This window comes from Terrapene carolina, unplaced genomic scaffold (genome assembly GCF_002925995.2).
Source record: "Terrapene carolina triunguis isolate 2854851 unplaced genomic scaffold, T_m_triunguis-2.0 Scaffold53, whole genome shotgun sequence".
NCBI lineage: Eukaryota > Metazoa > Chordata > Testudines > Emydidae > Terrapene > Terrapene triunguis.
The window spans coordinates 3720295-3744484 of record NW_020664404.1 but is presented as its reverse complement, the minus strand read 5'-3'; the positions used below and the strand labels follow the sequence as shown (position 1 = coordinate 3744484).

General features: G+C 41.6%; 2 protein-coding genes across 2 annotated transcripts in view; one reads left to right on the top strand and one right to left on the bottom strand.

Moving 5' to 3' along the window:
• The window catches only part of GKN2 (gastrokine 2), an 8334-nt gene extending 6767 nt beyond the window's left edge, over positions 1-1567 (bottom strand). Inside the window, exon 1 of the mRNA XM_024197215.2 lies at positions 1536-1567. Coding sequence (XP_024052983.2) covers positions 1536-1547 — 12 coding nt within the window. The 5' untranslated portion in view covers positions 1548-1567. The remainder of the gene's footprint in view (positions 1-1535) is intronic.
• Positions 1568-6975: 5408 nt separating this feature from the next.
• LOC112104718 (gastrokine-1-like) lies at positions 6976-16219 on the top strand. Its single transcript, XM_024197214.2, has 6 exons — positions 6976-7015; positions 9497-9550; positions 11886-12023; positions 12876-12986; positions 13628-13769; positions 16036-16219. The coding sequence occupies exons 1-6, from the start codon at positions 7004-7006 to the stop codon at positions 16104-16106; spliced, it is 528 nt and encodes a 175-aa protein (XP_024052982.2). The 5' UTR covers positions 6976-7003; the 3' UTR covers positions 16107-16219.
• Positions 16220-24190: the final 7971 nt, after the last annotated feature.

The window sequence follows — 24190 nt, the reverse complement described above, 5'->3', positions numbered from 1 at the left end:
AAGAATGTGGAAAAATTGGAAAGAGTCCAGCGGAGGGCAACAAAAATGATTAGGGGTCTGGAGCGCATGACTTATGAGGAGAGGCTGAGGGAACTGGGATTGTTTAGTCTCCAGAAGAGAAGAATGAGGGGGGATTTGATAGCAGCCTTCAACTACCTGAAGGGGGGTTCCAAAGAGGATGGAGCTCGGCTGTTCTCAGTGGTGGCAGATGACAGAACAAGGAGCAATGGTCTCAAGTTGCAGTGGGGGAGGTCCAGGTTGGATATTAGGAAACACTATTTCACTAGGAGGGTGGTGAAGCACTGGAATGCGTTACCTAGGGAGGTGGTGGAGTCTCCTTCCTTGGAGGTTTTTAAGGCCCGGCTTGACAAAGCCCTGGCTGGGATGATTTAGTAGGGAATTGGTCCTGCTTTGAGCAGGGGGTTGGACTAGATGACCTCTTGAGGTCCCTTCCAACCCTGATATTCTATGATTCTATGATCTATCTATCTACTTTGTGATTGTTTTGATACTTGTGTTTTTGTCTTAGAAATATTAGGAATCCCAAACCTACTGTTCTCTAGTTTTGTTGGAGGACCTGTTGGTGGGGTCTCAAAGTACATCAACTCTCACGCCTCAGCTGAAGGGAAGAAGGAATTTAACAAACACTTTCGTCCTCCAAAATGTTAGTCATTGACATTAAATATGCGTTAACAAAAACAAGCAAAAACTTTTAGATGGTCAGACCCAAAATCCCTGCCCCTTTCCATTGGAACTAGAAGCATATCCAGATTTTGATCGCCCACAAAATCTGGGATATTTATATCTGGTGGATTGATGATTCCCTAATTGCCCACAGCACGGTTTCTTATACCTTCCTCTGAAAAAATCTGGTGCTGGTCACTGTCTGAGACTGGTACGACTATAATGACCACAGGTCAGATCTAGTATGGAATTTCCTAGATATTTAGTTGAGGCCTACTTTACTAGATAAAATATTACAAAGTCCAGTCCAAAGTCTACATTTAAAAAATGAAACTTGCTAAATATTTTCTATCAGACAGTAATATTCATGTGCATTTTACCATTCCTTGTCTGACTTTGTCTGAGACATTTCTCACACTTTTGTCTGTGTAGAAATTTTGTAAATTCAGTTTTCTTAATTATTTCATTCAGAAAACAATAGACAATACTTTTCCTTTTAAGAAGTTACATTTTTCTTGCTATTCAAAAATTACATTGATTGCGTCAAAAAATATTTCTTGATTCCTCTAAAAAATGATAACAAAAATTAGCAATGAAACATGCTTACGTTTGGGCTCAATCCTGCATCCCTTGTTAATGCATGATTCCCACTGATTTCAAGGAGATTACTGCAGCACAAAGAATGCAGGACAGTACCTTCTTATTGTACCAGCAAATGAAACATAATTATTCTCAAAACAGTGCTAACTTCACTGAACACTCTTGCTTCTAGTCAAAAAGAATTCACATTTTTATATAAATAGTAGCTTTTAAAAATAATTACAGCTGCAATAAAGGACAAATATACTCACAACTGTGTTCATTTTTCTTTCGGATAAGAGCAAGAAGTTGTGGATGAAATGGAAAAAATTGCAGAGACCTGTAACTTTTATATCTTGCTGTAGGTGTGGGAAACACTTAACAGAAATATGCGTTGTGACTTCAGTGATTCCATATCTACATGCCACACCATGGTAAACTGCTTTATCTGAAATTTGGGCCTGATATGTTGAAAGCACTTTAGTCCACCCTGAAAAGATTAAAATTGCTCACTTTGCAAATATCTATTATTTACTAATTAACTCTCTAGAGGATACAAATGCTATTTTAATTTTTAATACACAGACATAATTTTAACTTGTCAAGCTTTCTTTATTAGCAGAAATGGATATAAGGAAAGACTCTACTGTTCTTTCCTACTGTTTAAATTTCCTTTTCTGTATCTCCATCCCCAAACACTCACATAGCTTAAAGATGAACCTGGACAGAAATATCCATATCATGGCAACCCACCAGTACTGGCTAAATACCAATGAATAGATCAACTTTCTAGGTCAAAGTCAAGGTTCCCCCAAGCCAATGTCTCATCAGGCTGGCACAGTTAATGCATATCAGTTTCATAGCCAACAGAACATAGGGTGACCAGATGTCCCGATTTTATAGGGACAGTCCTGATATTTGGGGCTTTTTCTTATATTGGCGCCTATTACCCCCCCCATTCTTGTCCCGATTTCTCACACTTTCTATCTGGTCACCCTAACAGAACACCAGGGCATTATGGGGCCAGCATCACAGGTGACCACCTTTGAATGCTCTAACCTGATAGATCAGGTACCCATTTTGCACCTGGGTAAACTGGATGTGGCCTTTTAACATGAGATTTATTGAGCCAAAACCCCACACCCTGCAGGATTTTAGTGGAACACCTGAACCAGTCAATTACTGCACCTCACAGTTTTTAGCTACACCTCTACCCCGATATAACGCAACCCGATATAACACGAATTCAGATATAACGTGGTAAAGCAGTGCTCCGGGTGGGCGGGGCTGCGCACTCCGGTGGATCAAAGCAAGTTCCATATAACGCGGTTTCACCTATAACGCGGTAAGATTTTTTGGCTCCCGAGGACAGCGTTATATCGGGGTAGAGGTGTATTGCCTCCAAAATAGCCCATTAAAAAACTACTGTAATTAAAATGACATATTATTATTATTAATAATGCTTTGAATGCATACATTGGGTAAGTCTTAGTCTCCCTGATATAAAGATGTATGGGGAAACTAGCACAGAGAGGATGTGTGAATTGTCACAAAATGGATGATTGGAAGAGTGTGGAATAGAATCCCAGTTACGACTGTTCTTTATTTCAGCTAGACCTCACTGCCTCCCTTACAGTGTGGCCGTATTGTGAAAAATTACTCTATAAAAATGGGTACGTTCCATCTGTGTTCTCTTAATGATTCCATATCAGCTAGCACAGGTGAAAATAGCATTATTAACTTTTCTTTGCCTTCAGGCACTAGCAGGGGCAGACAACTCCCTAAGTAAACACAGAAGCCCACCATTGCCAATAATATATAAGTTCAAAGGGAGGAGCCCTGTGTGTTTGTGGGGGAAGAAAAGGGCGAGACTTTTGGACATTGCTGGTTTCACAGAGATGCATGAGGGAGAGAGAGAAAAGAAGGCAGTTTTCCCATTTATTTCAGAAATAAATTTGACCAACTAATTATATGTGTTTTAACAGAGTTCATTTTAAGTCCAGCAGGTTTATTCTTTACCCAGAACTGCATTATGCTACAAGGGCCTAGTCCAATGCCCACCGAAGTCAATGGAAAAACACCAGCGGTTCCACTGGACCTAATCTATTTTCCACTGGAATCTTCATATAACTTCAGTGGGTATTGGATCAGGTCCTACACAAAGGACACATTCTGTATCTCAAAAATAATAGTCTGCAATTTTGGTCTAGTGTCTAAAACTATATTCAAAGAAAGAGTTTAAATCCCATAAAATTTTCCTTCCTAAATACTGTATTTCCCAGTTCTTTACAATAATCCATTATATTTTATTTTTATATCTTTTATGTATCATCTCTTTTACTTTCAGCATTCTTTCTTTCTTTGCAGTCTCAGCAGAGAGATCAAGGACTGAACGACCAACGGAGACCGAACTGCAGTATCATTTCAGTGGTGACTCCTGTATGTCGAATTTCATGTGCACAGCTCTCGCTAATGTCAACTCTCATGCAGAATGAGGTTTTATATAAGGTGACCACTTCAGGTCTGAGTATCCCTCTGTGAACCTGATCTTTCAGCTGAATATTCACATGTCCCAAAGCCAGCTTCTTGGCTGCTTTTGGTCTAAGTCAGGGGGTTGCAAACTTTTCTCTTCCACATCCCCCAAATCAGCCACTTTTTCTCAACTGTTTCACTCAAGGTCTGGTGACAACTCAAGGTCTGGTGACAACTCAAGGTCTGGTGACAACTGGTGACATCTGCACAGAGAATATGGGAGGAAGGAATGGAGCTGGACTCAGGTGCTGGGACAAAAGAAAATGCACTGTAAATGCTTGTAAAAATAGAGAAAATCAAATTAATTTCTTGTTGTGAGGAATTGTCAGTCTTTGTTATTTTCATGGGTCCAAGTCTGCCCTTATTTACACCAGTGCAATACTCTTAAAGTTAATGGAGTTACTCTTGAGTTACACTGGTATAACCAAAAGGAGAATCTGGCCCATTGTTTTAGCCCCAGCACCCACTGTAGATAATTTAAACGAAGGGATCTTGAAAATAGAATCAAGGAAAAACGTGTGCAATTTCAGTTCAAGACTGATTTCCAGTCATCCAGCAAATTTCAATGCATAAGGCTAACACCACATAGGAAATCAAATCAAACAAATTAAGATGGAAAAAAATATTGATACAAAAAACTCCCCTGTTGAATCATGGTTTCTTCGGGTGGTTTCGATAAATATTTGTTCCACCCAGAAGAGATAAGCTGACATGAGGGAAAAAGTGCCTACCACCACCTCAAAAACCAACAAACTGTACCATGCCAGCCTTTGCATTCTTTCGTTTTTGCATTAGCAGGACTTTATGTAAGGACTGTAAAACAGGCTGTGTCTGGATTCCTGTACTGGCCAGGCATGAATGAAAATTGCTACTATGGCCATGTGGAGAACAGAAGATCCATTTTGTAAAGGATTTCTACATTTGGCTTCATTCCAAACTGGAAAAAAAAAAAGAACATTTCAAAATTCTCTGTGAAGGGAAATTCCAAATCAGTTTTCACTTCAGGCCATTCAAAATGTTTCATTTTGACAGAACTGAAATGTTTTGTTTAAATTTCAAGTTTTTAAAAAGTTATATTATATATATATATCATTGTAATATATAAAACAAATAGTAAAATAATTCTAAATGAAAAGTCATTTCAAAATGAAAAATTGAAATGTTTCATTCCCATAATGTTGAAATGTGATGTTTCAACATTGTTGGAGCTTATTTTAAATTTTTTAAAATTAAATTTGGCAAAATGGACCCAATTTCACAAAGAATTTCGATTTTGACTGAACCACATATTTCAACGGAATATGGTTTCATCAGAGTTTTCCCAGTTAGCGCTAGTTGCTTCATTTTGATCACATAGTACATAACCCCATTTGTAATATCTTGATATTGGATCATGATGTGATAACATTTACCTACAAGAGCCTTTTTCCGGGGGTTTCATTCCCCAAGAGCAGGGGCAGGTTCAGGTTCAGGGTTCTACAAATCGTATGGTTAGAAAAAAAATTACTTGGGTTAGTCCAGCCCTAATTTCACTATTTCTAGTTCTGATCCTGCTTGAAAGGATGTGTAATGATGCATGAAAAAGCAAATATATATGTATAAAATGAAAATGTCTTTGGGCCTCAGTAATAGAATCGAATTCACTTTTGGTTAAAGTTGGTTCTTAACAATATGAGTTTCCCTGTTGTCTGATAACCTCTAAGAGTCTGTATATAGAGAGAAAATGTTCTGAGCAAAGCTTTAAAGATAATATTACAGGAAACATTGGCCAAGGAATGGGATCTTGTACAGTTGGAACTTTTCCTTCTCTGATTTCTACCATTCTATTTAGTTTCCATAATTTTGTCTTACAATCAATAACTCCAGCCATACAAGTTTGCCAAACAGACTATATAAACAATGAAAAGCTGATGAGGGATTTGTAGATTCAGACTTCCAAGTGTGACACATTATCTGTGATGGCCAAAATGGCTTTGGTTATTGAACTCTTGGACAAAGGAACTTTCCAAGTCGTTGCTAATGATACCACAGAGATTAGCTAAATGGCATTACGTAGCTCAGTTTCCTTGATCCCTTTCTCATGATCACTACCCAATTTATTAATGGTCCAGAAAAAAAGAGAGGAGTTGATGACATGAACAATGTACTGTTCTGTGTGTTTTGGATTCCATTGACAGCACACATATGCAGCTCCATTTGCCATCTGCAATTCAGATAGATTACAAGAACTGTAGATCATTCCACTCAGCAGTCTGTTGGCCTGAGTGGTCTCTACTTTATACCTTGTGCTAAATGTAGAATTTTACACCTCCTCTGCCTTCACTTAGCACAAGTGTAAATGACAACTCAGGATGCAAGACAACAGATAATGTTGCACCATCCCTTTAAAAGTCACAATGGTTCACTTCAAAGTAGCCTTAATGTAAATGAGAATCAGGCCTGATGCTTCTATATACAATTGGCTGCTTTAAATTGTCATAACTGCATTAAGGTTAAGGAAGCACATAGATTTGCACCATGGGAAGATCTGACCCAGTTGCTTAAGTTCTTAGTTTCATGAAGGTCTCTTTATATCACTCTGGCAATGTAAAGTGGGTGTGAAGTAGAGCTGGTTGGAAAATGATAATTTTTTAGAGAGTGTTTTAGTGAAAAATTTGTCTTTAATTTGTGTTGAAACATTTCAAATTTTGAAATGTTTCAACTAGACCTACAGCATCTCATGATTTTGTGGGGCCTGACTAATTTTTGAATGCTTGAGGCTGGCAATCTGGTATACTTTATCAATATTATGAATTATGGATATAAGATATCTGGGGTGAGGCCTTTAACATGCAGGCAAAATTTGTCACTGGGAATCTTGTTTGACTTTATGGATTAATCATCTAGGTTTGATTAAGCATTGTTAAAAGAAATGTACTGTGTGTAACTATAACAGAAAGTTATGATAAAATATATTGAGTTTACCATTACAAATGGTCTCTTATCTGCTACATGTGATTGACACTATCAATCTGGTGACAAATTGCTTGTTAGAGCAATTACACCAGGAAACAGTGTGTAATGTCATAAATGAATGGATACATGCCCATAAGACAAGTTTATTTCAATAGTTAACCTTCTCGTATTTAACTTTGGAAACTGGTGTATAAAAAGTAGAAGGGTTTGTTTCATTTAGCCCAGCAGATTTTGAATCTCCTCTGCCATCAAAATGAAGCTCGCTGTGAGTACATTTACTACTTTCTTCTTATATAACAGGAATGTTGCACAGGGTTGGGATGTGACCATGCACACGCAGAACTACTGCTAACTTCATTAGAAGTTTTAGAAATTTTACTTTCAGCAGAGATTTCACTCCATAAGGAAATGGACCCATCTATGCATTAATCTCTAGAATTTTAATGAAAATAGGAGAGAATTTTTATCCCACACTTAAATGTATGTTGTATTGTCTACAGAGTGCCCAATCCTCATTTACAGTACCTAAGCTTAAATCAGAAGTGATTCCATGAAATTTGAGGGGGTTACAACACTGGTGTATGATCACAGAAGTGAGGGGAGAATCTGCCATAGAATCATGAAATGTGAGAATCTGGATATATGACTGGAGAGCAAAACTGTATTTAAACTCATCCTAGTTTGTTAACGAATTAATTCTAAGACGTTACTGAGTCACATTCAGCACTTACTCGTGAGAAGCTCTTATGGAAGTCAGTGGGAGTTGACATCTGAGGAAAGATTTCAAAATTTGTCTCTAAGACAATAATTATGTCTTGAAATGACATAATGTAAAATTATTAAATGTTACAGCAATATATATTGGCTCTGACTTAGACTAAATAAATTAAGGAAGTTTGAATAATATTTAGCCTATGTAAAAATTATGTATGTATTTAGAACAGAATAACAAAAGCATTTAGCATTATTGTTTTCTGCAATAAATAAGACTGTGTCAGCCCTTCCATTATTTATTTCTGTATTCAGGGGTATTGTTAACATTTTCTTTGGATTGAAACAAAGAAGTGCTACTTATGTAATTTCAAGGTTTGTTTATGTTGTGTCTGTCTCAACTTGAAAATCAATCTCTGATGTGAACTCTTAAATTATGTCCTCTATAAATATCCAATCACTTCCAGCAAAGCATAGTCAGGTATTGAACCAGTCTCAATTTTGGTTTAGTTTGACTAGTCAATATGGGGAAGGAATTAAAGAGAATTCCCCTGCCCGGTGTGACCCACATGGGGAAGGGGTTAAGGAGCCATAAAAGCTATCCAGAAATGCACTTGGAGAAGTACAGAGATGCTACCAAGATGTTCCCTCGGGGCATGCCTCACCCTAAAGGGAGTGGAGAGGGGCAGGTTATGTATCTCTGCACTGTTCTCAGCACAGGACTGTGCTGATCAGGCATGACCTAACTCTTTATGAATACACATATAATGTAATGTTATTGCTCTGGTCAATATTCAAAATAAAAACATCAAGGGAAAAAATCAACTCTCTTTTAAAGAATGAAATATTCCATCCAAAGGGTTCACCTCCTATCCAAGAGTTTATAAGCTTGTCTCCCACATCCTGGACATTCCACTATTTTAAAATACACTTTTTTTTGGTAGGCTTTAAATACTCTCACAGTTCAGGGCAACTGCACATATATTCCCTTTCCATGGTCCATCAAGGACAAACACTCTACGCAGTCAGCTGGTCATCTGTCAGCTGCTGACCAGAGTTTTTCCAGGCTGCACAGTTCCCTGATTACACTGTGATATTCCCAGCAAGCCAAACTATCCAAAAAGGCCAGTGTCTATGCTTTGCTTTCTCTTTGAAGGCTCTGAATGGCTCTGATTGCCTGCACTAACAAGTCAACACACAGCAAGTATATTTATTCTTAAGGTGAAAGCATTACAGAGAAAACATATTAAAAACAATAAAATAACCTACATGCCTCTTAATAAGTTTACTAGAGATCACCCCCCAACTCCATCAAAGGCTCTGACAGGAGTCAGTCCTTCACACTCCACCTAGCCTTTTTCTGTGGTTACAAGTTCATAGCAGCCTTAGCTTAGAACCAGAACAACCATGAATAATTCAGTTTTTTCTTTATACAGCTTGGCCCTCTGATCGTGGCCTCAGGTGATCAGCAGACAAAGGCTTAGGGTGGAGCTTCAAAAGGACTTTTGTATTACTGAGGGTGGGGAATTTGCATTCACCTCCTGCTAGATAGTTATCAGGAAATACACTTCACGTGTACTGTCCCAAAAGACCCTTCTTCTTTGCCATATTGTTCAATATAGTCCTTTGATCATCCAGGCCCACAATAATACATAACCTTTACATTTGATACAATGGACTCCAAATATATTTGAACTTAATTCAGCAAGGTTTTTCAAGGATATTGCTGGAAATTGCCAAATCTGTTACAAATACTATGAGCCAAATGTTGCTCTTCTCACCTAGGCAAAGCATCCTGCCCAGGCTAATAGGAATTTGCATCAGAAAAAGTAACAGATTTCCCCATATGATTATTTCAGCATATTTGAATAATCTTCAAATAGATTACAGGTTAGGATCCAGTCCAGCAAAGCACTTAAGCATGTGCTTAAATGTAAGCACATGCCTAAGCCTATTCTTAGACAACAAAGAACTTTTAGAACATGTTTTACCAAGGCAAGCACTTACATTGTTATGCTTCCAATGTTAATTTCAGATTGTGATTGCTGCTCTGCTCGGAGTCTTCCTAACTCCAATTTTTGCTAATGATGTAAGTATAATGATCAACTCTTATCAGAATGTTTCTTTTGGGCTGTATGAGTTTTCACAGCTGAACAATAAATTTCTGAAAAGGAATCTAAGATTTCCTTAGTGCATTAAACTGACATAGCACAAGATTGTGTTTGCATGCTAAAGAAAATATTTAGTCTGTTTACTTACTCAGGGGGAAAACTCAATTATTGGCAGTTTAGGAAACATCAAATTATATATTGATACTAGTATAAATATTATGAAACCATTGGGTGGAGTGGTGGGATAACGATAGCATTGAGGATTTGATCACAGAAACACAGTACAATGATATCAATGAATGTCTGTTTGCAGATTAATGATGGGGAGAGCTGGATGGGAAACGTATTTTATTTTTCATGGCATTTGTTAGATTGCTATTGTAGGCAAGCTTATCATACCATCCCCTCCATAAACTTATCAAGCTCACTCTTGAAACGAGTTAGGTTTTTTGCCCCCACTACTAGTCTTGGAAGGCTGTTTCAGAACTTCACTCCTCTGATGGTTAGAAACCTTTTTCTAATTTCAAGCCTAAATTTGTTGATGGCCAATTTATATCTATTTTTTCTTGTGGTCACCATTGGCCCTTAACTTAAATAACTTCTCTCCCTTCCTGGTATTTATCCCTCTAATGTATTTATAGCATAATCATATTCCCCTCAGCCTTTGTTTGGTTAGACGAAACAAGCCAAGCTCCATAAGTCTTCGCTTGTAAGATAGATTCTCCATTCCTCTGATCATGCTAGTAGCCCTTCTCTGCACCTGTTCCAGTTTGAATTCATCTTTCCTAAATATGGGAGACCAAAACTGCACACAGTATTCCAGATGAGGTCTCACCAGTGACTTGTATAATGATAATTCCTTATCTCTACTAGAAATACCTCACCTGAAGCATCCCAGGATTGCATTGGCCTTTCTCACGCTACATTACATTGGTAGTTCAGTCACCCTGTGATTGATCAATACACCCAGGTCTTTCTTTTCCTCTGTCACTTCCAACTGATATGTCCCCAGCTTATAGCAAAAATTCTTGTTGTTAGTCCCTAAGTGCATGACCTTGCACTGTGCACTATTAAATTTCATCCCATTTCTATTACTCCAGTTTTCAAGGTCACCCAAATCTTCTTGTATAATATTCCGGTCCTCCTCCATATTGGCAATACCTCCCAGCTTTGTGTCATCTGCACATTTTATTAGCACACTCCCACTTTTTATGCCAAGGTCATTAATTAAAATATTAAATAAGATCAGTCCCAAGACTGATCCTTGAGGAACTCCACTAGTAACCTCCCTCCTGCCTGACAGTTCACCTTTCAGCATGACCTAGTGTAGTCTCCCCTTTAACCAGTTTCTTACCCACCATTTAATTCTCCTTTTAATCCCCATCTTCTCCAATTTAATGAATAATTTCCCATGTGGAACTAGATCAGTCAAATCTACTGCATTTCCTTAACTAGAAAATTGGGTATCTTCTCAAAGAAAGAGATAAGGTTGGTCTAGTATGATCTACCTTTTCCAATACCATGCTGTATTTTATTCCAATTACTGTTCACCTCTATGTCCTTAACTGCTTTCTCTTTCAAAATTTGTTCTCACACCTGGCTAAAAAAATTGAAGTCAAACTAATGGGCCTGTAGTTTCCCAGATCACTTCCCCCCCCCCCACCCCCTTCATACTGTATTTGCAATTCTGCAGTCATAGGAGACTGTATTTACAAATTAGCTCTGAGTTACTACAGAGAATTCTTTCCCAAGTGTTTGACTGGTGGGTATTGCTCATATGCTCAGGGTCTAACTGATTGCCATATTTGGGGTTGGGGAGGAATTTTTCTTCAGGTCAGATTGGCAGAGACCCTGGTGGTGGTGGTGGTGTGTGTGTGTGTGTCTTCCTCTGCAACATGAGGCATGGGTCACTTGCTGGTTTGAACTAGAGTAAATGGTAGATTCTTTGTAACCCCAAGTCTTTAAATCAAGATTTGAGGACTTCAGTAACTCAGCTAGAGGTTATGGGTCTATTACTGGAATGGGTGGGTGAGGTTCTGTGGCTTGTGAACTGCAGGAGGTCAGACTAGAGGATCATGATGGCCCCTTCTGGCCTTACAGTCTATGAGTCCATGAGTCTAAGAACCTTTATGCTTTGGCTCAGATAGTTTTAGCAGCGTCCCAGCCACTCTACAAAGTCTCTCTGTTATATCCCTTTAACGTTATTTTAAGGCCAATGATTTTCCATAGCACTAGTTATGGAAATGGATTTATAGAACAGATCTTTAGAAATCTAAACACATACATGCTTGTCTTTAAAAAAAAAAAAAACAGAAAGGGAATGAAAACAATCAGGGAAACGATGGCGGAAACTCCCACCAGACTGTGAGCATCAACAACGATAAGCACGTGGCCAACATTGACTCAAACAACGGCTTGAACTCATGGAACTCCATCTGGGACTATGGCAATGTAAGTGGCAAACATGCATTTTTGGAGACTCCTTGAACCAACAGCTCTGCGCATTCTGCTCCACTGGATTGGGGCATCAATCACTAGTAAGTAACTGCATTGAAAACAATGGAGTTACGTCAGTGTAAATAAGACTCCAACGAGTCTGATTCTCCTCTCACCACCTGTGTTGCGCTGATGTAAGTAATTAACTCCATTGGCTTCAGCGGAACTATTTTTGATTTATGCCTGTATAAGTGAGAGCAGAAAACAGGCTTGAAAAGAGAATTATTTTAGTTTTCATTAAAATTCAAAACTGGTAGAGTGGTTCTCACCGAAGCCAAGGAAAGTATGAGCAAGACCAGTTAGGTGCAAACTTTCAAACATACGCTTCACTTGCCATCTAAATCTGAATCCAGATCTTCCACGGCAAAAGAATCGAGTGTATTAGGAAAAGATTTTCAAAAATGCCTGGGAGTATCAATGGAACTTTTAGTCCTAAATCCTTTAATGGCTTTGAAAATGTCCTGATTAACCTTTTTACTACTTCTGGTACAATATATGTTGCGTCAGTATTATCAACTGAGCATCCATTCACATGCCTGAAACAGGAGAGCATACCAATCATATAGCCGCACTGGAATGCTTATTTGCTTCATCCATGATAAAAATGCACCAGTCATCATGATAGTATGACTTAACAAATAAAATTCATCATTTGCTTGCACTATAGCAAGTCTCTACACATCACATTTCTCAATACTACTTCATCTATTTTTTAAGCCCCAAGTTCCATTGCTTATTTCATTTGTGACCAAAGAGAGGAGCTGCTTTGAAACAAAATGCCACTCTCTCTGTACTTTTATTTTGCAGGGTTACATTGCAACTAGGATACTTTCAAAGAAAGCCTGCATCATTGCTAAAATGAACAAAAACGTTATGCCTGATGTTGTAGAGCTTCCCCAGCTGATTAAAGAAAAGAAGGTAAGAAGGAGGGGAAAAGGTGGGGATGATTGGTGGGGGGTGGAGCTAGGGAGTTTGCTTGTGAAAATGCATCATCTTAAAATGGTAGAAAGAGGCAAAGGTTCCAGTAGCAAAAGGCATGTTTCTCGCCAAGCATGGTTTGCTCCAAGCCTTTATTCTGGAGCCTTATTGCCTCATTCTTTGTTGCCTTGCATTTTCTGCAGTCATTTACAACAGAACAAAGCAGGTGTAAAATGCTATTAATCTGATCAGGTAGTGTTTTATACTCATTTTGCACTCTCTTAGCAGTCCGTGGTGAAAGTGACTGCCCAGGGTGTGGGTTAATGGTGAACTGGACCCCTAGTTTGCATGAGTAGTGATAAAAGAAAAAGGGTTTTACATGACAGTGGAAATATTGGCAGCACTTCACTGTTCCAATGACTCTTTTCAGTGCCCTTTTGGGGTCTTCAGCCCCTAGCCCTTCTTGGATTCTCCACTTGTGCCCTATGGAAGAGCTGAGCAATGGAGCTGACTCTCAGCTTGCTCCTGGTATCTTAGGCTGTACCCACATTGTCACAAGCTGTGCACTCTTAGGAATGTCACAAAAAGGATCATGATTTTATTCAATGCTGTTATTCTGGCTTTGCTTACTGAATGTTTAGAAAGCCGGCTCTCAAGGGCCTCCCCCAGTGGAACTGCAATTCGCTGTCTCAAAAACCAGAGTCAGTGACCTGGCCCCATATGGGAAGTCTGTTGAATCTATGTGCAGAGGAATTCCAACCTATGTTGCTCGCGAAGCTCATGGTGAGTACAGATTTAACTAATATTTCATGCTGCAAAACCACCCATTGAATTTACAATATGAAACATGGCAAGCGTGTCACTTTCCTACATGGAAACGGGCCAGAAGCAACCTGGGATATTTCAGGAAGACATCAGGATCTGAACCCAGATCTGGATCTGAATTTTGCAGGCAATCTCTATAAGGGAACCCAAAGTTCAGATCCCACCACGCCTGGATTTTATGGGGTTCAAAATACAGAAAAGAATTTTGCAGCTCAGGCTCTCATCTAAAATTTTAAATGAATATTCATACAACTTTCTTTCCACTCCACAAAGTAATGGAGAAATGCAAGGATTTCTTTATTCCCTCATCATCCTTGCAATCTCCTTGCAGAGCAGGTTTAGAGGCTGTTAGAGCTGCATGTAACTTGTCCACTCTCCACTCTATTCCCTCATCTTGTAGTATACCACCCAAAGCAATTTTGTCTGCTCTCAAGCATTGCAACGGCCTTCCAATCAATTGAACTCTTAAATGAGGTTTGATAGCCTCGAAATCTTTCTCTATAAATCAGAATGCTAAAAATCTGAGGAAGAATATATTTGAGAGCACTAAATGCCTCATTCCATTTCCCATGACAAAACTTCTATTTACTTTAATGGGAAGCAGGGTCATTTTGATTAAGGATAATGGAATTTTTCATAGAAATTTAAAGTATTTAAGGTATGTAAAAATAATATGAAGTCATGTAATGTTAGGATCTTACTTATTTCATAGCACTTGTATGGCCAAATTATTGTGATAAACTTCCTTTATTGTTTGAAACAATGGTGGGGGGAAAATGGAGCTGTCTGTGGAAATTGCTAAAGCATTCATTTTCCACCACTGGCTTTTCCTTCTTTGTGCTGAACATTGCTCCAATAACTGATGAAGACTGACTCATGTTTGAAGTTTGGAGAAATAAGAAAAATCATCACATTAAAGTAAAAAACTACTTTTTCTCTGATAAACAAAGACTAGAGCAACACAGCTGCACCGAAACAAATTGTTTATATCTGTTTGCTTAAATCTGAGTCTATAGGTGGCATAATTGCCTTCTGCAAATCACGGCCTCATTGTAGATGAGAAAGAGATTGGTCTTTTTATTTTGATGAAGGTAGGTCATGCTAGCTTAGGTCATGTGTGTATATAGGACAGAGGATAAAGCCTTATATGCCATTTAAATTCCACTTCTGCCCTTTTTAATAGTTTAAGTTGGACTTAAGAGATGCATTGAACTCATGCTGGCTCATTCCACAAAGGTGAACATCACCTGGATTTGTGAGGATCTAGATGGTTCAGAGGACAATCTTATGGCAGAAGTATCTCCTTTCAGCAAAGTGTGTTGAGATGCCATGGTATTGCTCTGAAAACCTCGTAGTCTCCCTATTCAGTAGTGCATTTTTTTTTTTTTAATTATTTTTTGGAATACTCAATAGTTGCCAGTTTTTTATAATGTAGAAACCCAGCGTGACTTTAAGACTGGTACTAAACAAATAATCATTCTATTTCAGAGTTACTGGGCCCTATTACCCACTTTGTTACTCCAGTTTTGCACTGCAGTGATTGCATTGATTTCAGTGCAGCTGTATTGAACTAAAATTAAACCAACCCAATGTTGAATCTGGCCCATTATTTCCTTTTGAGTTGAATCTTTGCTACTTATTGTTAGCAAGATTTTAAAGATGACTGTAATCAGTACTGAAAAATAAAATGAAAAAAATTGAAGAGGCCTCAAGACATGGAGGGATAAATCATTCTCTGTTGATTGTTGACATCACAGTCACACAGATATGCCAATACGGGCAGTGTAAATATCTAAGATGGAAGAACAGATATCCAAGTACTAATGTCCAAGTGGTCCTGAAACTGAACCAAAGCCCATGGAAATAATCTTTTCATTAACTTCAGTGAGCTTTGGGTCATGCTTCAGTATATTAAAATTCTGCATGCAGGAAAGGAGTTTTTTTTCTGATTATAGTAACTCATTGTCATACAAAAGAATTAACTGTAGGGCAGGTAGAATTTTAATGCTGTTGCTCACAAATTAATAATCCACTGATTCCCACATCATGATAGTTCATTGAGGGTTTTTATTAGATGGCATAGACCTTGAATAGTTTGGATTGAATGGGAAATGGTTTGGAATGTTCTTTGCAGGAGAATTATTCAGGACTGTAATGAATAGATGACTATGATAACATTCTTAGCCATCACCTGATATTCATTTTTGTTTTTCTTTTTCCTTAGGAGACAATTATTCTGGACAATGTTTCAAGACTAATATAATGCACACAATGACATTAAACTATTGCAGCTAAACTGCATCTTTCAAATAAAATCGTTGCTGATAGAATCCTGCTAGCAATGCCCCCCACTGATTAGAAAAATAATATATGGAGGAGAGGAAAATAAATATCTGATAACATGATGATGAAAAGAACTGCAACAAAAATGTTTTATGTGTAGAACAAATCTAGGCTGTTACAATATCTGTCAATAAAAGGAATTAGTCAGTTATGCCATGTTTCTAATCATTTCTGTCTTCTGTCACGGATAATGTTTCAGGATGTGATCTGAGAGGTTTGGGCCTGGTTAGTATTTGGATGGGAGACCTTAATGAAAGAGAACCTTGGGGCTGCATGCAAGGAGGCTAATGATTTAGAACTGGGGTGGCCAACCTGTAGCTCCGGAGCCACATGCGGCTCTTCAGAAGTTAATATGCGACTCCTTGTATAGGCACCGACTTCGGGGCTGGAACTACAGGCACCAACTTTCTAATGTGCCGGGGGGGGGGGGGGGCTGGGAGGGGCTCACTGCTCAACCCCTGGCTCTGCCACAGGCCCTGCCCCCACTCCACCCCTTCCCGCCCCCTCCGCTGAGCCTGCTGTGCCCTCACTCCTCCCCTCTTCCCCTCCCAGAGCCTCCTACACACCACGAAACAGCTGATCGGGAGGTGCGGGGAGGGAGGGGGAGGCACTGATCGGCGGGGCTGCTGGTGGGTGGGAGACTCTGGGAGCGGGTTGGGGGAGCTGGTGGGGGGCGGCTCACGTATTACTGCCGCTCTTTGGCAACGTACATTGGTAAATTCTGGCTCCTTCTCAGGCTCAGGTTGGCCACCCCTGATTTAGAAGGTTGCAGTCTCCCATGTCAGTAAATGAAGCAGTTTCCCTGTGTGATGTTAAAGAACACTGGTGCTTTCCATTACTTGAAACTGAGATCCTGAACATGCGGGCCTTGAAGAAATCATGATTCTTTTTGCAAGAATAGGGTTAATGGTAGTGTACTTGCCCAATTCCAATTAGGGCAAATTAATATGATTATCTAAAATTTCCCACTGCAGTTTCAATTGGCTATGGTACACTGATTCATTTCCTGAATTAAACTCTTACTGAACATTGTTAAACAACAGCTGCATTACACGATAAGGTAGCTGTATTTCAATAAGGTTTATTGACCCAGATGGCTATTTAAGCATCAATAAACTGAAATAATAATAATTGAAATCCAGATGCATTTTATAAACACACACACACACACACACACACACACTATATATATTAGGGCTGTTGATTAATCGCAGTTAACTAACGTGATTAACTCATAAAAATTAACTGCAATTAAAAAAATGAATCATGATTAATCACACTGTTAATCAATAGAATGCCAATTGAAATGTATTAAATATTTTGGATGTTTTTCTACATTTTCATATACATTGATTTCTATTACAACACAGAATACTACGTGTACAGTGCTCTCTTTATATTATTTTTAATAACAGATATATGCACTGTAAAAATGATAAACCAAAGAAATAATATTTTTCAAGTCACCTCATACAAGTACTGTAGTGCAATCTCTTTATTGTGAAAGTGTAATTTACAAATGTAGATTTTTTTTTGTTACATAACTGCATTCAAAAACAAAACAATGTAAAACTTTATAGCCTACAAGTCCACTCAGTCCTACGTCTTGTTCAGTCAATTGCTAAGACAAACAAGTTTGTTTATATTTACGTGAGATACTGCTGACTGCTTCTTATTTACAATGTCACCTGAAAATGAGAAAAGGCATTTGCATGGCACTTTTGTAGCCGGCATTGCAAGGTATTTACGTGCCAGATATGCTAAACATTCGTGTGCCCCTTCATGCTTCAGCCACCATTCCAGGGGACATGCTTCCATGCTGATGATGCTCGTTAAAAAAATAACGCGTTAATTAAATTTGTGACTGAACTCCTTGGGGGAGAATTGTATGTCTCCTGTTCTGTTTTACCCACATTCTGCCATATATTTCATGTTATAGCAGTCTCGGATGATGACCTAGCACATGTTCGTTTTAAGAACACTTTCACAGCAGATTTGACAAAATGCAAAGAAGGTACCAATATGAGATTTCTAAGGACAGATACAGCACTTGACCCAAGGTTTAAGAATCTGAAGTGCCTTCCAAAATCTGAGAGGGACGAGGTGTGGAGAATGCTTTCAGATGTCTTAAAAGAGCTACACTCTGGGTTCTGTAGTTTCCTCATCAAACCACCAAAAGAGGAAATCAACCTTCTGCTGGTGGCATCTGACTCAGATGATGAAAATATACATGCGTCGGTTCGCACTGCTTTGGATTGTTATCGAGCAGAACCAGTCATCAGCATGGAAGCATATATTCTGGAATGGTGGCTGAAGCATGAAGCGACATATGAATCTTTAGCGCATCTAGTACGTAAATATCTTGCAATGCCGGCTACAACACTGCCATGCGAATGCCTGATCTCATTTTTACGTGACATTGTAAACAATGATGTGGGCAGCATTATCTCCTGCAAATTGTAAACAAACCTGTTTGTCTGAGCAATTGGCTGAAGTAGGACTGAGTGGACTTGTAGGTTCTAAAGTTTTACATTGTTCTATTTTTGAATGCAGTTATTTTTTGTACATAATTCTACATTTGTAAGTTCAACTTTCATTATAAAGAGATTGCACTGCTTGTATTAGGTGAATTGAAATATATTATTTCTTTTGTTTTTTACAGTGCAAATATTTGTAATAAAAAATAAATATAAAGTGAGCACTGTACACTTTGTATTCTGTGTTGTAATTGAAATCAAAATATTTGAAAATGTAGAAAACATCCAAAAATATTTAAATAAATGGTATTCTATTATTGTTTACCAGTACAATTAATCGCGATTAATTTTTTAATTGCTTGACAGCCCTAATATATATATATATTGTGGCAGAGCTCTGACCTTGTCCCCATGGGTCCTGCGCTTCTAGGCGGTATATGCTAGCCTCAGTGGCTCTCTGTGACCCTCCACGTAGCCCATCTCTCTCTAGGGCCAGGGTTACACTCTCCTGAGCCCTTTTCATCATAAGCCAGCAAGGAGGTTGGTGAGAGAATTCCCACAGTCTCTGTTGTCCCTAGGGCTTGTTTTAGAACAGTTTAGCCTCCTGTCCTGACAGGGGCCTGACTTCCCCTCCCAGGAGGTGTTCCTGTAGTGGTGGGTTGGGGGGAACCCGGGCCCGGGCCCGCCCTCTACTCCGGGTTCCGGCCCAGGGACCCTAATGGTAGCAGCTGTTGGCAGCCAACCTTTCACTGCCAGAGTTGCTACATTTCCCTGGGCCACTTCCCCACAGTTCTCCTGCTTCACCCTTACCTTAGGGCTCCCTTATCAATAACTTGAGGGTGCCTTCATTAACCAGTCCTTCAGCTGCACTTCCTCTCCTCTGGCTCCCCAGCTCTCCTCTGCCTGACTGGAGTGAGCCCTTTTTATAGTATCAGCGGGGCCTTAATTAGAGTCAGGTGGTCACATTAACTTAATGGCCTCACCTGACTCTTTGCAGGTTAATTGGAGTCAGGTGTTCTCATTAGCCTGGAGCAGCCCCTGCTCTGGTCAGTCAGGGAACAGAAAACTGTTAATCCAGTGGCCAGTATATCTGCCTTCTGCTATTCTGTTGTACCCAACTGGCCTGGGTCTATCACATATCCCTCCCCCCTGCTCAACACCAAGGGGTTGGGCAGCTTGGGACGCCAGACAGTGTACGCGTCATAAGCCATCAGCATTGCCATGGCGATTTCCTGCTCTGTGCTCTATGCGGAACTGGAAAGGTTGGAGGGATAAGAACCACCTGGTTACCCTTGTGTTCTTTTCCTTGTTCCGTTGTATCCATTGAAGAGGGGCATGGTCAGTCACAAGGATAAATCTGCATCCCAGCAGGTAATACCGCACCGTTTCCATGGCCCATTTTACGGCGAGGCACTCTCTCTCTACCACTGCATATTTTTGTTCTCTCGGAAGGAGTTTCCTACTGAGGTAGAGAATTGGGTGTTCCTCCTCCCCAACCATCTGCAACAGGACGGCCCCTAACCCTACCTCGGATGCATCTGTCTGTAGGATGAAGTCCTCGGTGAAATCTGGGGCTATCAATACGGGGTTACTGCAGAGGGCAGTCCGTAGGTCCGCGAATGCCCTCTCTGCTGCATCGGACCATCTGATTGGATCAGGACCACGGGCCTTCACTAAGTCCGTTAGGGGACTTGCCCTTGTAGCAAAATGGGGGATGAAATGCCGGTAATACCCCACCACCCCTAGGAATGCTCGGACCTGCTTCTTATGACTCGGCCGAGGCCAATTTTGGATGGCCTCTAATTTATTCAGTTGGGGTTTTACCAGACCTTTTCCTACCATGTAGCCAAGTTATTTGGCCTCCGTGAATCCTACAGCGCACTTAACAGGGTTCGCCATAAGGCCAGCTCGCCGGAAGGTATCAAGGACCGCCCCCACTTTTTCCAAGTGGGTCTCCCAGTCTGGGGTATGAATCACCACGTCATCCAAGTAGGCCGCAGCATAACTGGTATGGGGGCGTAATAACTTGTCCATGAGGTGCTGAAAGGTAGCTGGAGCCCCATGTAGTCCAAAGGGGAGGACCGTATATTGGAAGAGACCTTCTGGTGTAGAAAACGCTGTCTTTTCCTTTGCATCTTCAGCTAGGGGAATCTGCCAGTACCCCTTTGTCAAGTCTAAGGTTGTCAAGTACCGGGCATTCCCCAGACGGTCCACTAGTTCATCTATGTGGGGTATAGGGTAGGCATCAAACTGGGATATCTCGTTTAGTCGACGGAAGTCGTTGCAGAACCTTGTGGTGCCATCAGTTTTGGGCACCAACACTATTGGACTGGACCACTGACTGTGGGATTCTTCGATGATCCCCATCTCCAGCATTTTCCTGACTTCCGCTTTTATTTCCTCCCTTTTGGCTGCTGGCACCCGGTAGGGTCTCATAGTTACTCTGGCCCCAGGGTTTGTGATGATGTGGTGATATGTCCCGGTTGTGCGACCCGGCTTTGTCGAGAATACATTTTGATATTGGGCAATCATCTCAGTTACCTCTTTCTTCTGGGCTGTCGTTAGATCGGGAGACACCCTCACTTGTTCAGGGTTTTTGTTCCTTGGGTACAGCTCTTCTTGAACCACTGTGCACGCCTCTCGCGTATGCCATGGTTTCAGAAGGTTGATGTGGTATATCTGCTCTACTTTTCGACGTCCTGGTTGTCGCACCTTGTAATTTACTTTCCCTATGGGTTCAACTATTTCATAGGGCCCTTGACACTGGGCCAACAGCTTACTTTCGGCCGCGGGTACCAGTACCATTACTCGGTCACCAGGTTGAAACTGACGAAGCTTGGCTTGATGGCTGTAGTACGTTCTCTGGGCCTCTTGGGCCTTCTCCAGGTGCTCCCTCACTATGGGAGTGACCTGGGCTATCCGGTCCCTCATCCATAGTACATGTTCTATTATGTTCTTCCCTGCACTGGGTTCCTCCTCCCAAATTTCCTTGGCTATGTCCAGGATGCCTCGGGGGTTGCGTCCATACAACAGCTCAAAGGGGGAGAATCCGGTGGAAGCTTGGGGGACCTCACGGATGGCGAACATGAGATATGGTAGTAGGTTGTCCCAATCTTTCCCATCCTTGCTTATCACCTTTCTTATCATGGCCTTGAGGGTTCGGTTAAATCTTTCCACCAGACCATCGGTTTGTGCATGGTAAACCGAGGTCCGCAGGGTCTGGATATGGAGCAGGGAACACAAGTCCTTCATCAACTTGGACATGAATGGTGTTCCCTGGTCTGTGAGGATTTCTTTTGGTAGCCCTACCCGGGCAAAGATTGCCACTAATCTTTGACAATGCTCTTGGAAGCTGTGTTTCGTAAGGGGATAGCTTCTGGGTACCTGGTTGCATAGTCTAGGATGACAAGCACATACTGGTGGCCTCGAGTCGTTTTCTCTAGCGGCCCCACAAGATCCATGGCGATCCGCTCGAACGGAACTTCGATGATCGGCAGGGGTACCAGAGGAGCTCTTAGATGTGGACGAGGGCTGTGCAGTTGACATTCGGGGCAAGAGGCACAGTACCGCCGGACGTCTTCATGTACCCCCGGCCAGAAGAACCTGCCTAAGATTCGCGCCTGGGTTTTCTCCACTCCCAAGTGCCCTCCAAAAAGGTGACTGTGAGCGAGGCTTAATATTGCCTTCTGGTGTTTCCGGGGGACTAGGAGCTGGTGTACCTCTTGCTCCTGCATTTGCACGACCCGGTATAGGAGATTCCTCTTGATCACAAAATAAGGCCCTGGACCCCGGGCCTTTCCCTCTATGGGTACCCCATCTATCTCAGCCACCTCCTTCCTGGCGTTCTCGTACCTTGGGTCTTCCACCTGGTCCCGTCCAAAAGTCTCTGTCTCTGGGCTTAACAGCCCAAACTCTGAGGGATCTGTCTCTGCCCTCCCGGCTGGCTCCATGAGGTTGGGGTTGGAAGTGGTCTCTGACCCCTCCTCTGTCTCTGGGCCCTCTCCTTCAGTTGCCCATGTACGTCTGCCTACACAGGCGACCCTCTGTCCTTGTATCAGGATTCGGGTACCCAAGGCCTTGGCCACCCTTCTTTCTCTTTTGGTCTTCCTGCCTTTCCCCGGGACAGGGAATAGCTCCTGGGACATTTCTGCGAAAAATGGGAGGTGACATTCTACCGCGGAAGCCTCCTGAAGTTCGGGGAGCTCCTCTCCCTCCAATTCCTCCAGTGGAAGCAAGTTTCCAAACCCGGGGAAATCTCCCATACCCTGTGCTCATAGGTAGAGATTTGGGACTACCCCTGCTTTCACCCCGGTGACATTTCCCTGAATTTCAATTTTTACTGGTATGATGGGGTAGTAGCTAACAGTCCCATGGACACAGGTTACCCCCATACGCTTGGCCTGCATTAACTGGCTGCGCTTCACTAATTTACCCGAAATTAGGGTGATGGCACTCCCCGAGTTTACGAGTGCCATGGTTTCTACCCCATTCAACTTTACCTGCCTTATATATTTATGTGGGGTGACTGCGACCCCTACAATATTGAGTAGGCTACATGGGTCTGCCCCGTTCCCCAGGTTACACTGCATTGGCTCTATGACATTGGGGCACTGGGCAGCTATGTGCCCCAACTCCCGGCACCCATAACACCTATAATTGCTTCTAGTCACTCCCCTATCACGTGGGTTAGGGGGTTTAGTCCCAGGGTTCTCCCCACTTAGGCCTTCCTCTTCCTTCTGGGTTCCTGACTGGTTTTCGACCTCCCTCTTCTTCCACCTAGGATTTCCTGGGGGTTTGGCCGCCCGACCCGCCGCGGTCGGGGTCGAGTGTTTGATTCGTGAGGGCCCTTCCTTGGGTAGTTGGGTTAATTCCCTGGCTGTCATCCGTCTTTCCACCAATGTGATCATTTCATCGTAGGTAGATGGATCATTCTGGCATACCCATTTGCGGAGATCTGGTGGCAGTCCCCACATGTAATGGTCTATGACCAAAGTCTCTAAAATCTCCTCTGGGCTGCATGCCCCGGGCCGTAACCACTTCCGAGCGAGGTGTATGAGGTCGAATAGTTGGGACCTTGGAGGTGTGTTCGCCCTGTATTTCCACTCCTGGAACCTCTGGGCCCGTACCGCTACCGTCACCCCGGATCGTCCTAGGATCTCTGCCCTCAGCCGGGAATAGTCAGCAGCATCCCCAGTGGGCAGATCAAAATAGGCCTTCTGGGCCTCTCCGTACAAAAAAAGGGGCGAGAATGCTGGCCCACTGCTCCAGGGGCCACGCCTCATGCTGAGCAGTCCTTTTAAATGAGAGGAGATACGTCTCGATATCATCGTCTGCCGTCATCTTTGGCAGACAACTGGTGGCCCTCAGGGTTCGCGTCCCATTGGACCCCCGGGCCTGGGTGGTGAGGATCTTCAGTTGGTCCACAACCTCGCGCAGGAGGGCTCGATCTTGGGTTGCCTGGCTCATTAATAATTGGTTGGTTTCCTGCTGTAACCTCATGGACTCCTGTTGCCCCATCGCCTGAGCCCGAGTTGCCTCCTGCTGGGCTGCTGTGGCTTG